At 39.9% G+C, this 15,954-nt stretch overlaps 1 protein-coding gene across 1 annotated transcript in view; it reads left to right on the forward strand.

Annotated features, from left to right (window-relative positions):
* KIFAP3 (kinesin-associated protein 3) overlaps nucleotides 1-15,954 on the forward strand; it is a 66,678-nt gene that overhangs the window by 45,865 nt on the left and 4,859 nt on the right. The window contains exon 19 of the mRNA XM_009699415.1: nucleotides 1,332-1,431. Coding sequence (XP_009697717.1) covers nucleotides 1,332-1,431 — 100 coding nt within the window. The remainder of the gene's footprint in view (nucleotides 1-1,331; nucleotides 1,432-15,954) is intronic.

The following is a 15,954-nucleotide window of genomic DNA, read 5'->3' on the forward strand; positions in this document are numbered from 1 at the left end:
AAATGTCTGTTAGAAATCTAGATGTGTCAATTCTATTCCTTTTATCATTTGTCACTATATTATCTTCAAAAAACATCAGGTAAATTCATAAAGCACAGGGAGATTTGTTTGAATGCCCAGGTCGTCATCTCTAAGCCCTTGTGTCTGTAAGTAACTTTCCACTGCTTCCTGCACAGGCAGTTTTAGTAGTTTTGAAACCACAGAGGTTAAGCTAAGTGGCCTGTGACTCCCTGGATCTTATCTCTCTTTCTTTAAAGTGGAATGGCATTTGTAACTTCCTAGTCATTAGGAATCTCTCTCTCTCCTCTGTTAAGCTATTAAAGTATCAGTCTGAATGTACCTGTTTCTGCCATGTTTTTATTGGGATGCTTTCCGCACTGCGAGTTGGGGATTGTTTTTATACAGTAATGGAGACAAACTGAGGTAGGGTATGTTTCAATAAAATAGTTCATTTTATCTGATTAGAGCCTAATGCTAATTACCAAGTGAGAACTGTGCCCTTAATATTAACAAGAAATACGTTTTGTGAAAGGGAACAGGAAAGAGTTAAGCTGGGCTCTCATTCAGCTGAGGTCGGTTCACTGACTTTACTTCAAAGACACTCTGGATTTACACTGATTTAACAGATGAAAAAGGTTAGCCCCTGATTTTCTTCTCTTCCTTATAAAGCAAGCAGAGACTGTGAAGCCTTTAAGTAATACTACTGTCTTTACAAATGTCTATATCTTCATATGCCAGTGTTTTAATATAAAGGAAGCTGAAGAAAACTGTAACCTATGTTCTTGAGAGGATATAATGTGGAAAGACCACCCTTTTAGGAAATAGCTGGAAGACATTAAAATATGGGGAGATAAAGGAAGTAAGTTTAAAGTTGCTTTCCTGTTTTTTTAACCAGTTTTAAGAGATACAGTGGTGAAGGGTAGAGTCTGGACAATTAAGAACTTTGCTGCTTCTTTACTTCTATGCTGCTGGCCCAGATTAATGTTTGATACTTCTCATTACTTTTTCTCTGGGCTCACTTTCATGATGAGGCAGACAAGATGGGTCTTGATATAACCATTACAGGCCTGAGGAAGAAGGGGTAAGAGATTATTTCTTAGGTACAGCTTTTTTCAGGGCAGTAGGCTGAGCTACGTGGAGTCCCAGTAAGGGTGGGTTTTTTTTTGTAATTGAAGTTGCTGGTTTTCAGTATTATTGTTGCTTGACATTCCTCACAGAAATATTGCAGGTTGCTAATGAATTCCTAAGAAAAAACAGCACAGGTTGTGTTTTCCACTTGTCCTGACATCATGGTCCTTCATGCAGTCACTGTATCTTTCCTGTTTTTATAGATGGCCTAATAGCCCCTGATGGAGCAGTGAGTCCGGATTTCTTCAGTGATTACCACCTTCAGAATGGAGACCTCGTTGGGCAGCATCCCTTCTCTAGCAGGTAAATTACTATTTGTAAAGAATGCGTATAATCCAACAACGGCTATTCAAGTTTCTTTATAGAATTTCATTTGTGGTGTTGAACAATTTTTGCCTTCATAGCAGTGGGAATGGTTTACATTGAAAAAGCAGTTCCAGTCTGTCTTCTGAATTATGTTTCTTTTAAGGTATCATCATATGTGCTGTAATGCATCATAGCTTTCCAAAAGCTGTAGAATAGAAAACTAGAACACACAACTAACTGTATGTTATGACAATTACTCAGATATTATTCAGACGTTGTTGGGAAATATCTAGAGGCTTGAGATGCTAATTACCTAGAAGACTTTTGTTCCCAATATTCTTAAATTGTTAAAAATAAGCTTCTTGGCTGCCAAAACTATTTCTGTGGGTTAGGTTTTTTGTTTGTGGTTTGTTTTTTGGGTTTTTTTTGTTTTTCTTTTTTTTTTCCCCTTAACCTAAGTCTTCCCAAGGTATTCTCAGTTAGATTACTGATGGCACTTACTTTGAAAGTTTGCTAGATGAGCAAAAGATGTCGACTTGACTTCTGGGAGATGTTTCTCTGAATTCCTCCTCTGGTCAATGACCTTTCCTTCTTGAATGTTAGCAAGCTGTTCCAGTTTGAATTTCTGAGTAGACTTCTCCCACGAGTTCAAAATAGAAAAGACTCATTTCAAAGAACGAAATCTTCATAGATCCTGTAGTGTTTAGGAAATGCCTTTTACAGAGCATGAATTATGTGGACTCGTTAGCAGGAAATATTTCAAACAATTTACAGTCAAGGTACAGAATTCACTTTGACAGGATGCTATCTGGACGTGCCCAGCCCTGTGGTTGAAGTTGTTTCTTTCCAAAGGAAGAGTGTCATTTTTACCACTTACAACTTTAGTCACCATTTGTAAAATATGAGTAATTCACAGTATGTACAGCTGAAGCAAAAATATTTTTCTCCTTTCCTTTGGGTTCTTGTAATTGTTAAAGGGCAGGGGACAGTTAAACTTGTTTGCTTTTTCTACCTGTGAAGCACCAGAAAGCTGAACATTCAGCAAGGGTGGAATGGTGGCAATATTTGCAAGAACAAATTAAAATAACTAAAATGCTCAGATCAGGAAAAAAAGTAGGATTTAAGAGATGGATACTCTTGAAAAAAGGAAGTGTTTATACTCAGTAAGGATGAAACTGACTAGTGCGTAACCCTTTGCATGGAGCCTATGTTTGGGAAGAGGATAGTGGCGCTGATCGTTTCCAAATGCACAACCTTCATTTCAGAGCATGCAGGTGATAGAGAAACTGAGGGAAGTATGAGCTGTATGCTACTCTTGGAGTCTTTCTATGTGACTTACAATTTTCAACTCTAAAATAGACACACAACCCAGGGGATGACAGATTTCTGTATTACCCAGAACATTATATGGGTATGTGGTCCCAACAGTCTTCATGTCCGCCCGGAGGTGGGGGAAAGGTGTGTAGGGTGAAGCTTGCATGCTCCTTTGTTTCCAGTAAACTTAGAGATAGTCTCAGTCAAGATACTCTTCTTTTGCCAGAAAGCTTTCAGCTTTTCAGCTGGCGGGCGGGGGGGTGGGGTGGAATCTTGAGTGTCCTTGGGTAAAAGTCAAAGTAGATCACTCAGCCTCAAATTTTGACCCCTTATCAGGGAGCTATGTTCGTAAACTGCTTTTTAATCTGATTGTGTTCTGACTAAAATGAGTATCAAAATATGTCTGGTGTATACCTAGTTAAACTAGTATTTGTAGAATTTTCTTGTAATGTCTCAAGGCATTTTGGAGGCTTGCCTCAAGAAAGAAAACAGAGAGAAACTGCAGTTGGACTCATGAAAAACTTGGTAATTACCTGTTGATTGTAGCCTCTGTAAATATTGAGATTTCTCATTAGAATTTTGTTTTCTAGGAGGACTTTTTTTGATATGGTTGCTCCATGGATTTATCTGCAGTCCAGACACACAGTCTAATTGGAAACAGTGTGGACTGCTGCAAATGTTCTGTCCTATTTGTAACAGAGCAGGGCTGAATTGTTTGATAGAATAGATACTGGCAGTCGAATGGCGAATCCTAGTTTTCAGATGTGTGTCATTATAGTTTTGAACTTCTTGGCGCCAGAAGCCAGGATTTCCTGATGCTTAGAGCTAATGTAAAATGCATTAGTGCTCCAAGGCATGGGCCATGGAATTGCCAGTCCCATGAGTTTGGAGAGTCAGACCCTCCCTTTTCCCAAATTTGAATTGGTGTTGGAAGGTAAAACCATACGTGCTAGAGAGCCTAATTAAAAATAATAGCAGCAAGTCAAGGCTTTTTTTAATGTGTGTTATAGTGTACATTTCATCCATACCAAAACATAATTCTAGGGTATTTTTATGCTTACAGTGTAAAGCTAACAAGAACCTTATGTCAAGGATTTATTTTTAACCAGTTCCAGCTTTTAATAAATCAAGATTTTTGTTATAAAAATGGTTTATTTTTCTCTTATTAATATTTGAATCTGTTTTCAGAATTTTTTTTTAAAGAAAGCTGAGTTATGACTTGCATAGGCAATTAGCGAGTCAATTAGTAGTAACATTTTTTTGAGAGTTCAAAGAGAGATGGCCTAATAATGAGTAGATACGTATTTTTGGTCTTTTCATTTGTTATACTTTGTTTTACTTGTTATACATTTAATTGTTGTGCCTGTGTCTTCTGGTCTTTGCCTTTTATATTAGGCTTTTTAATTCTGTAATAGAAACGGTTGTTTGCTAAGCAATGGGGTGAGTTCTGAAGGAGTCTCTTCCGTCACTTAAGACCACCCTGTCAAATTTGAGGTAGGTGACAACCATGAGCTGACTTCTTGCTACTCAACTTGGAATAATCTAATCCTTTCTTCTCCTTTCTGCATTCCTATGAGGAAGGCTTACGATATGTTACCTCTTTAATTTCTCTGAGGTTATTTCCTATCATTGCAACGTGCCCAGACTGGATCAGGACTTTCCCTTGCCTCTGGGAGAGCCTAAGAAGTCAGCCAGAAAGACTCACCTTTTCAGTGCCTGCATGTCACTGAAGTTGAGCTAGTAGTGGTGCCTCAGTGCATTACCAGGGCTTAAGTGTGTTCTGATCACCAACCTCATTTTTTGGAGCCAAAGAAATAGATCTATGAGGAGACATTGTCAAGAACTGCAACCAAACTCAAGTTGCCGTGAAGATTTTCACTGTAAGCAATATTTAGTAATACCTGTGAAAGGGAGCTCAGTCCACACCAGATCACATTGTTATACCAGTTATACTGCATTGAGCAAGTAGTGAAAACCATGTGCTTCCTTGGTGGTAGGATGTTAGTTCTAGCAGAGGTCTGGGGCAGCCTCTGCCATTGCAGTTCCACCATGTTACTTTCAGGAAAATTTAGGGGAATTGGAGCAGCAGCCATATCCAGATGTGCAATCGATGAAGTGGTTGACTTTCCTGTAACCCAGCAGGGATATCACAACCATCTCCTGTGGAGTCCCTGTCCTAGGAGACACCAGACCTACATACCTAGACTGGCTGCACAGTGTTGGGCGGGTGGGGAAATCCTTTTTTTGAAGTCAAGAGAGGAACAGAAGTTTAAAAAAGTTAAGGTATTTGTAGGCACTTGTGCTCACGGGGTTAGCACATAGGGGCTTCCCCCTCCTAATTTTTTTGGAGGGAAACATGAAGTAATAGTATTAACAGTAAGAACATCTATAGGTCTGGCAAATTAAGTGGAGTATCTTAGGGGCTGCATTTTTCAATGACACTGCCTTCCCTTCACAGAGTTTCTTGGACTTTCCTTTGAAACCTAGAGTACTGACTACTGTCAAGGGTTGAGAATGCTGCCTTGCATGATCAATTCCTGCATCATGAAGTACAGAACAACCTTGAAGGGAACTTTAAAAGTATCTAGCCCTAAATTCAGTTTGTAGATTTGCTTCCATGCTTGCTATTCTGGACATGTCCTGAAGCAAGCAGGGATAATTATTGTTTCTGGCATTTATCAGCATAAAGGAGAAGCAGAAGAGAGGCGAAGACCTGGAAAGTTGCCATTTTTCTAATTCTGCCACCCTGACTTCAGGGACCGAAGGCATTGTTAGAAGTAGAAATGCTTTGTTTCTGGTAATCTAGCTTGTGTGTTTTGCAGCTTTAGTTTACAGCTCTTATTTCTGAACTGTATTCTTAGTGGAGTTGTACTGTTGTGTATGATGTCCATAAATATAATTATTTCAGAATATAATGTACACAGAAGTAGTGATAAAATACATAAACAGCATCTCTTGTTTTCCTCAAAGGTTTGGAGCAGAATGCAAACAGACTGTAAGGTATGTTTTCCATTCAGCAGAAAATACATGGCTGAAGAGGTTGTTTTGACAGCTTGTATCCAGGTTTTTTTCATTGGCTAGGAAAAGACTTTTGTGATTAGATTACCAGCTTTGAATCATCTTACTGTCTTCAGAAGCAGATGGGCATTAGGCATAGATTTGAAATTTTCATCTGTTATTATAATCTGTATGCAAGGCTCCTGGTTCTGATAACTCTTAATATAGAGTGAAAGTTTTATGATTGTAGCAAACAAAAAATCCTTCACCTTTGGCTAATGTGATGACAGCTTAGTGTCTGAGCTACAAAGGATAAAGACCAGCTGAAAGACATCTTCAAGAATCTATGGTAATTTATCAAATTTTAATCACCTTCTAGAGACTAATTACTTCCTTAAGACACAAACATAATAGTGATGACTAAATATCTTATAATAAAGATATCCACAGTATTTTTCTTTCCCTTTGGGGAACAAACCACTTTTTAACCTTTCCCAGCTATGACTAGATAATGGTACAAACGTTAAGTGCAAAAGCCAATTTTTTTGTGAATATCTTCATCAGAGTTCCCAACTCCTCTCTGTCTGTAGCTTTAGAAAGATGGATAGTTAGGAACGCTGAAGGTAGCCAAAACTTTTTTTTTGCTTCCCGAGGAAGCTTTCTCCAGTACAGAATCCTTTAACCTCATTATAAAACATAGCAGAGCTGCTATTGCACAATCTTCGTCTTCACTAAGATGAGGCGTTTCCGTGCGTGTGCGGTCACATCTCCTCTCATCAGAGATCTGATTGAAGCTTCTACCCAGGAAGCAGTGAGGTTTGGCATGTCAAACAAAACCAGTTTTATGGGGTGACTGTCTGTTTCTGTCCTTGGTGGAACATCTTTCCTCTTGCCTGGATTTACAGCCTAAAACTGTAGCTACGTTTCTTCTTTTTGCCATGGCAGGTCATTGTGATATTTTGTGAGCTAAGTGTATGGAGCCAGGACCTTGCAGGCTGCTCTGCATTGACTTCAGTTAAGCTGTGTCTGTTGTTGGCAAGTGTAGGCACGCATTGCCAAGCTGTTATGTCCTGCGTTGACAGAAACTGCAGTGATGTGGGCTTCAGTAACTCCGTACATGGCTGTAGGCCCTGGCGGCAGCACAGGAAAGACAGTTACTGTGACTTAGCTTATGTCTAAGCTAGCCACATGTAATATCTGCATGTGCTAAAAGTCCACACTGAATGGCAAGAATAGTCATGTCCACAGGCTTTTTTGCTTGGGTACCCTGATGAGTATCAGATGTGAATTTTCATAGGGAAAAGACCTAGGGCTGTAGGCTTCCATTCCTGTTGACTCCTGCAATGTGGTGTGAAGTTGTGAGTAACGGCTGAATAGCTCCTGTTCAGGTCAGGTACAGGAACTGCATCAGGTGCTGGCAAATGCTCGCTTTGAATGTGAAAACATCAAAATGTTTTCAAATGGTTGTACCTATAACTTATATCCTACATCAATATTTATAGCTGTCTTCCATATAGATCCTCATCTTCAATTAGATTTGCTAAAAGCAGTCACAGGTTGTACTTCTCAAGCATTGAAGTTAGGATTTCATCTCTTCCTTGCTTTCGTCTCTGAACCCTACAGAATACATTGCTGATATAAAGAATCTTCTTTCTAAGGAAAGGACTGAAGGAATTGGTGACCCTGCAATGGAGTATTCCTCATCCACCTTGTATTTTCAGTAATGTGCACAGATTGTTTAGAAGTTTGAACATTCTCTTCCCAGCCTTTCAGCAGTTAAGTGCCATATTGCAGGCTATCTCTGAAGGTAAAAAAGTAATACATTAGCAGACAGTAAAGTGGGATGCTTCAGGTAGCCCTTTACAGCCATCAGTGGCAGAAGAAACTTTGTTTCATGGTTCTTGGAAAGATTAGTTTAGATTTATAAAAAAAGAAAAAAAAAAAACACCAAAAAAACAAAAACAAAGAAAACCACCCCAAAAAACCCCCAAAAAAACGTATTCTCATGTGGGGTGTGTGTGCTACAGTAGAATTGAAAGTATCCACATTTATCTTTCCACATCATTTGAACAGAGGCAGTAATGCTTTCCTGTCTTAGAGGTGGACATATAGTGAGTATAAAATCTTTTAATTAATGGAAAGAAAAACTACTAGAGGGTAAATTATCATTACAATATGATTCTACTTTCAAACATTTTACCATAGTGGTATTTCCTACAGTTCTATGCATTAATTTTCCTTTTCCATACTTAAACCTTATTTTAAAAACAAAAACAAAAAAACCTTTTTGCCTTTGCAATATGTTCAGCAGAGTTGTACTCAGCTTCTACCATTTGGACACTATTTTATTTGCATTTCCCAAGAGAATCGAATTAGGTTTTATTAGTAAATTGGGCCTATAACCTTGTAGGCAGGTTTTATTAGTTTATCACACATCAGTATTAGCAAATTGTAAATCCCACTGAAACGAATTTGAAAAGGCCTTAAAGAAAAGCCCAGAACCAATGAAGTTTCTGGAGACAAATAAGGGTGTTTTTTGGGATTTGTTTTCTTTGGTTGTTTTTTTTTTTTTAATCCCACAGAACTGTTGTTAGTGGTAGCGGAGTCATATTTTTTTTTTTTTATCATATTCTGTTGTCCTAACTGCCTGCATATTTAGTTTTAAAGAAGTTAAACTGAATATGGTCAGGAGGATTTCACTAAATTTCTGATACGGCTCTATATGGCTTGACTTAATAGAGATAAAGCACACTTCTCATTTGGACAATACAGCATTTACTGACTATTCATGTGAAACAGGCAGGCAAGTTTCTTTTTGTTCATCAGTGCCTGTTCAGGTGGGACATATGTTTGGAAGTAGGATCTTGCATCTAAAAGATAGTAATAGGGAAGAAGGAGCTGCTGCCTTTTGGAGGGTTTTGATCACAGTCTGGGACAAGCTTATTGAAAGACTTCACTTGATTTCTTCAGATCCTGGATCATGGCCTAAATCAAAATTCACTGTATAGTTGTTTTCCTTCTGTAATTAAATGTGGAAGTGATGCTTCCAGAACGTAAGTGCTTCATTGCTAAGAGCTTTTTGAATGCAAGCTTGAATTTCTTCATGTCTAGTTTATAATAATCTGTTTCTGCACCAGTAGTAAACTAGAGTTATATCTTTCCTTTTCCTCTTTTTTTAGGTAGTGGTCATATTCCATGCTAGCTGTCACGTTATTAGTTTTTTCAGACTGTCTTCTCAAAGCCATGTTTATAGAAATTAAATACTGCAACCTGATCATATTCTAGTCCAGTTTAGGTGTCACTAATATGTATTTGACCAAATTATGCTGTTATGGCGTAGACAGTTATTGCAGCATTTTTGAAGACCAGGAGTCTGATTATTCAAGGCGAAGAATTTCCCTGTAACCCACTAAAGGATTAAGACCCAGCACTGCTTGCTATTTGGGAATATCCAGATGGGGCCAGTATTCTTAATATGCAGTATTCTATATTCTGTTCTTAGACTGTAGCAGGAGAAGCTTCCAAGCAGCTCTCCTTGTATTCCCCAACACGCAGACAATGTCCACAGTGCAACACACGGTCCTTGCCCCAAGACGGGCAGGGAACCAAAGGCAAAGAGAAGTTACTGATCCAAAGTCAGGTGCCAGAGCCTAGAGCAGAGCAGTGCCCCAGTGACCGGACCACACCACCTCTCCAAGGTGTGTGGTCTGTAATCACGAAGGATCATGTTGCACTTGTTTCATTTACTGTAAGAGCTGCTTAATTGCTCGGAACAATTACACTAGTATGCCAAGAGATGAAATAGCTTGCATGGGAATATTTTAAAGGTGCAGTTTTTTCAGCAAGTTGCAGATGCCGTTCGAGAAGAGAGTTAGCATTGAGGTTTTAATGCACTTCAGCTCTTTTGGAATATACGATGCTTGGGCCTCTTTCACTTGCAGTCACTTCTTTTACATTCTTTTTAGTTGCTTTTTATTTTACTATATTCCACCTGCAGTTGGCCTCATTTAACCGATGTGGTTTAGGTGACTATTAAGGATTTTAAAAGAATACCAAAATGCTGTAGCAGTTAGCTCAAGTCCTTTGGAATGTCTTACCAAAAAAATCCCCCAAACCTGGGTCTGTCTCTTCTGAAATGTAACATTAATTAATTCCCACGTTCTGTCTGCTGCTCTTAGTCCCTCCAGATGTGCTACTAGGAATAGACTGGCTCCCTGGTTACAAGCCATCTGGGCTCTGTAAACTGATTTGCACTTATATTAAACAATAAGTGAACAGAATGCGGAAGAGTTATTAAAGCAAATGTACATTGCTTATAAATCTCAAAGTAAAATATTAAAACGTAGTAAATGGGAATGGAATGTGCAAATGAAGACCTGCTTGTTTTTAATGAGTTTAGCTGTGACCTTCTCGATTTCAACCAAAAGAAAAGAATTTTATTTTTCTCTTTAAACAAAAAAAAGAAAGAAAAAGAAACTATAAAACTGCTTACAGAAGTATCTGAGACAAAAACAAGGAAATATAATGTTCTAAACTTGACTGGCCCAAACCACTCAAGCTGCTGTGACAGCTCATAAAACTGAGAGTAGTTTTTAACTGGACTCTGTTTTACATTGCCAGAGTGAATTTTCCTTGCAGGAAGTAGCCAGAAGGTTTATTTAGTTTCCAGACTGCTGCTTTGATCTTTCCATTCTGTCACTTCTCAGGTTACATAGCCCTTTTTCACTGCAGTAAATCTGCAACAGTTAATGAGAATAAAATTTCCTCCTTCTCACTGATCGCATGCTGTTAAATGCCAAACCACAGCCAGCAGCATATTTGCAGAATTCAGCTGCACTGTACAAAAACAGCACAATCAGTTTAATCTTGTTGGTTTTGTAATTCATTTTATTGAGCTTTCCTTTTTCAAGTGACCTATTTTATCAAGACAAGTGGTTGCAAGGCCAGACCTGGAAGAAAGATTTAAAACTGTAATAAAGTGAAGGGTGTTTTGTATGCTATGTATAAGCATACTTACAGGACTCAAAATTAAACCTACAATGAGTAGTTTTAAAAAGTCCCATGTATCAGTGGGATATTTCTTATGGTTATTATCTGAACGGAACATAGGCTGTGAACGAGTCTCTAGTATAAAAATTAATATAACATATAAAATTAATTTCTTTGCCAAATAGTTCAGATTGGTTTGATTCTAAAATTTGACTCCCAAGTATGATGACTGAACCACCTTTTCTCTTCCCTCTGGAAAACAGGAAGATTTTTTTTTAATTGTGAGATTTTAAAAAGTAATAAATAAGTTTAGAGAGTGTCTTTGCCTTCTGTGTTTTGAGCTTTTTAAGTTTTATTTTTTCAAGACTCCCTGCACAACCTTTGGCCTGGAAACATTTTATTTTTCTTTCACTTGAGTAAAGTTGAAATTTTTGCATAATAATGCTACTCCAAGGTACAGATCTCCAAGAAAATGTTCCACGTCTGTATTTGTATCTGGCTTGTTCCCGAATACATCCAGTGTTAGCCCTAAGAAAGCAAGCAGTAAGAGACGTTGAGATTTACTTCCTTCTTGATTTACACTAAAATCATCACTGATTTGGGGTAGATTTTTGACAAGATCTCACTAGGGCCCTGTGTTGATACATCAAAGTGGTTGAAATCTGGACAATGATCTATGGTGGTAAGAAATATTTAAACTTTATTCATTAGTAATAATGCTCCAACTGTGTTTGCTGTGTGCACTCTAGTGAACACTGCAAATCCCCTAGTAATGTTAACTTTCAGAAAAGACTTTGAAAGCTTTTATTGGCTGCAGCTGTAAGTCAAAGCAGAACAGATTTTGTGACTCTCCCTCCCTCCCTCCAGCATCTGGATTATCATCCACATGGAGTTGACCGGTTCTTGGTGCTGAGCCCTGGAGACAGCACGACTATCAGCCAGTAACCTGCTGGCATGGCTTTTCTGGGTATTTGTGCACAAGAGGGAACTTTTTTCCCATTTGCATCGAAGCACAGAGCTTGGACTTGAGGAGCTTGTATAAATATTTAAAGGAATAATTCTTCAGCTAAGAGCCCTTCAGCACAGGGCACTGAAAACTTGCATTTCTGCTTCAACTGCTTATCTCAGTACATTTTCACAGTGACCCTGCTCTGTCACCTAGCACAGGAAGCAAGAAACACTTCCCATCTGGAAATGGGAAGGCTAGGGGAAGACATGGACCAGATCCTGAGCTGATCTAGTCAGTGACACCAGTCACCTCTATGAAGGTTGCCACTTCAGGATCTTATTCTGCTCAGGCCGTTGCCTGAAGCTTCTGTACCCCAACATAACACTGCCATTGCTGCAGCTCAGGAAAAGAGATGCTTGAAACCTTCCCAAGCAAGATGTATTACTAGTTTAAGGTAAAGGCAATGTACTCTTCGAGTTACGGAGTTGACAGAAATACTTTGGACTGTGAAAGGAGAGAGGGGAGGAGAGGATATTTTGCTTTTTATTGCCTGCTCCTCAGGGCTTTTTTATTTGTTTTGCTTCTTAATTAATTTTTAAGAAATGGATGTATCTAATCAGTGAGTTTGGCCAGTTGTTGAGCCAAGAGCACAGGAGATGTTTGTCAGGCTTATAATGGAAAGTCAGAACTCTTGGTTTCTGTTCCAGCTCTGACTGTGCACTTGACCTTTTAACAAATCCTGTACAGAATAGCTGAGAAACTCCCTGTCCGTGTGGCAGAGCTGTGAGCCTGGGTGAGGGAATGCTAATGAAGTTATCTTGATGCCCTTCCAAGAAACAAGATGGCTGTATGAAACAACTTGAGTTCTTGAGTTGCTGTTTTGCCCCCAGCTGTATTCTGGATTGGTCGCTTTTCTACCTGATCAGAAATGCTCTTTTTCTTCTTTGAGGGGTGTTACAGAATAAGCAAAAGTCTTTCTTTTCTATCTGTGTCAGTCGAATTTGAGTCTTTGCATTACTGTAGTTTGTCACTTGGCTGTCTCTAATGTCTGGGGTGTTTTTTCTTTCAATACTCCAATGGGAAACTGAGGTCATGGAGAAAAGGAGCAACTTGCCCGGGATCGCACAGCAGGTAACTGACAGAGCACGAAACTGAGCCCAAGTCCCAAGCTGCTTTCACAGAGCTGGGATGGCAAGCTGTACAGCTTTCAAGCAAGTCTCTTACTGAATTTGGCTAAGCAAGGTAATTTGTTTTTAGTTCAGCGTTTTCTTACTATTCAGTTGAGAATTTTTTTTTTGTAATGCTGCCTCCCCACCAGTGAATTTTGGCATGCTTATTGCTTGGTGCATAGCTGGAGCCTGACACCGAAGACGCAGTGCTCATTTCTCCACAATGGTCGGATTTGCATTTGTTTATAATTAAATGGCACTGCAGAAACAGCAGTATTGTGCTGAGATACAACTGGGCACCGAGTCCAGAAGCAACTGGAAACTTTAAGTCATTAAGTGCACTGAAGAAGGCTGGGTCACATGGAAGGAGAGACATGATCATATCCATAAAAGCTGTATCGTGATGCACAAGGGAGCTAAAGTATTATTGCACAGGTTCATTCTGACATTTTCTATCTTTTGAGCAAATACAGTGTTACTATTTAAGGAACATTAATATTCAATGCTAATGTAGAGAGGGACTTGGTATTTGATGCAGTGTGCACAGTCACAGTCCCTGCCACAAAACTCCCCTCCCACTTGAGCTTAAGGGATAGAAAGCATGGAAAAAAAGCTTCACAGATAGGGGAGAAAAAGTTGGGGCCATGAGAGGCAGAATTTAAGAGACTTGCGGTTTATAGTTTAACGTCATTACCAGTAGTGGGAGAATCTACAGTTACAGGACGTTATATGAAGAAACATTGTTTTTTTCTAAGGCTTCTCAGTCTGCAGTTTCTCTGTAACCCATGGTTTGTGCTCTTACTCTGAAGGACAGAAAATTTATGATCAGTGAAGGAAAACCAGAGGTAGCTGGCACATAGAAGTAAATAGGATCATCTTCTCAGGCGCTGGACTCTAAGCAAGGGAAGAAGCAGCTAGCCCTATGCCGTTTCTGATGCCCTCCACTCTTTCAAGACTGGCGTTATGAAAATGGTATCCCATCCAGTGTTTAGCTGACAGTATCAGCAGAAAGGCCAAAGAGTCCATGGGTTTCACAGGCTTTGAGCCTTGGTTAAAGTGTGGTGGTTAGCTGGTACCTGCAAAGGATTAGCTAAATATTTCCTACCTGAAGATAATTTTAGAAGCTGGAGGTCTCTGTTTGTTCTATGGAATTCAGAAACATTTCCCACCTCCTGTGCTTGGATGCACACCATACCTGAATTTGCACTGTACAATGGGTCAAGGCCTGGATCTCCCCAGTTCCCCCGCCTTTCCGTACCCTGGTCTCTTCGCAGAGGAAACCTGTAGAGGGAGGGAAGAGAGCTGCAGCATTTGCTAACCAACCTCCTAATGGGGCTAGCAGGACTGCAGCCTCTGCCGCATCCCATATGCGATTATACTGCCCTGCACTGCAGTTGTCTCAGACCTACATTCTAGCACCTTTCATCGACATTTTAAAAACAAACAAACAAAACCCACTGAGAGGAGAGAAAAAATACAGACTTTGCTGCTGGCACACTCCTGTGTCTCTTGTTGGCAAGTACTATAAACAATAAACTGCATCTTCGTTGTACAGGTTATAATGCTGTGCTTGTCTCGAGATTAGAGACCGGTGTGCCACTTCTATGGCTTAGGTATTTCCTGAGGGAAAAATACAGCCTTCAGTATTTATCTGAACATAACTTGTTTTGTCTGTTACACACTTGATGCAGCATTATAGATTACAGGGGGTTATGGCATGAGAGTTTATAAGGCAATATAGGATGGTAGCTGTACTGTACGTTATCAGTGGTGCTGTCACAAACAAGTAGATTCACAGAAGAGAAACATTAGGACTACAGGGATGTACTGCACAAAATTCTGAATGCTTGCCTGTGGTGAGGTGGGGGATGTTGTGAGAGTGAAGACAGTGTTTTTTGGAAACAGTAATATAAGGTGGATAAAGGGAGAAGGTACGGAGGAAACAGTGGGGTTGCTATGAACTGTACCGATGTCGGTCTTCTGAAGGATGCTCAGGAGCCTTCTGATTCAAACCCCATTCTCTGATGCTCAGGAGGAGTTTTGCAAAGCTGCAGGTGTGATCAGTGGCAGCAAGAAGAGGTGCCACATGTTTAAATAGGGGCTGTGTATTTATGTCTGCAAATAAATCCCCTCAGCAGCTCACCTGAGCACGTGAAAAACTTTGGGTGTGATTCCTTCATTAGGACTTGATAAGGTTGCTGATGAGTTGAGAGCTGTAAGTAGTATTTGCTTGGTCTTACCAAGGTCAGAGGACCTTGTGAATTATAAATATACAGTGTTTTTTTTAATAAAATAGATTTTAATAAAATTATAAAACTTGTCTCCCCAGTGAGCAGCTGAGCGCCTCTCAGACGTGAGGCTGATATAAGCCTTGTTGATGCAGAGTAAGGAGGGAGGATTGACAGGGTTTTAGAACAGGTTTAGGATGAAAAGCAATGTAGCTGAAATCGTGGCTCTGGTGGAAGCACCGTATGTGTTTAGTTTGGATTTTGTTTTCAGTGGGCAGTGATTTTGGGGTGCTTTAATTTTGGGTTACTGACCATGAAACTGACAGGCAGAAAAGATGAATTTTGGCCCTAAAGTATATGCTCATAAACTGATACTTCACCCTCTAAGGTGAAGACTTTTCCTGGGCCACCTTTGCCTGCGCAGACAGTCACAGTCTTTTACAGTCCACTCTGGTACGATTCTTGCATACTGCTTCATGCCTCTTCCAGGAGTGTGCAGGCCTGTTTCCCAAGCAGTGTTTCTTGCTGGGATCGCTCTGAGCTGCATGCACCCTACCGGGGGATTTCCAGTTGGACTTAAAGGGTTAGTTTTGACCAAGAATTTACCCAGTCACCTGGGACTTGCCTTTCTGAGGCTCTGCTTATGCCAGAGGAATTAGTACCCGTTTTAGAGCAACTTGTCAGCACCAGCACTAATAAGTGTGAACGCTAGTGTGGACAGGCTCAGGTGTCTATCGCATCAGGAAAACTTACAGAAAGCAGCCTTGCTCCGTGGTCAGGCTGCACCCAGGTGCTAATTACCCTAGTTTAGACTAAGCTCAAGAGCCTCTCTTCCTGTACCGTGCACTCACGAGCAGCAAAGATACCTGAGCAT

Source organism: Cariama cristata, unplaced genomic scaffold (assembly GCF_000690535.1).
Source record: "Cariama cristata isolate BGI_N322 unplaced genomic scaffold, ASM69053v1 scaffold2914, whole genome shotgun sequence".
In the NCBI taxonomy this organism is placed as follows: Eukaryota; Metazoa; Chordata; class Aves; order Cariamiformes; family Cariamidae; genus Cariama; species Cariama cristata.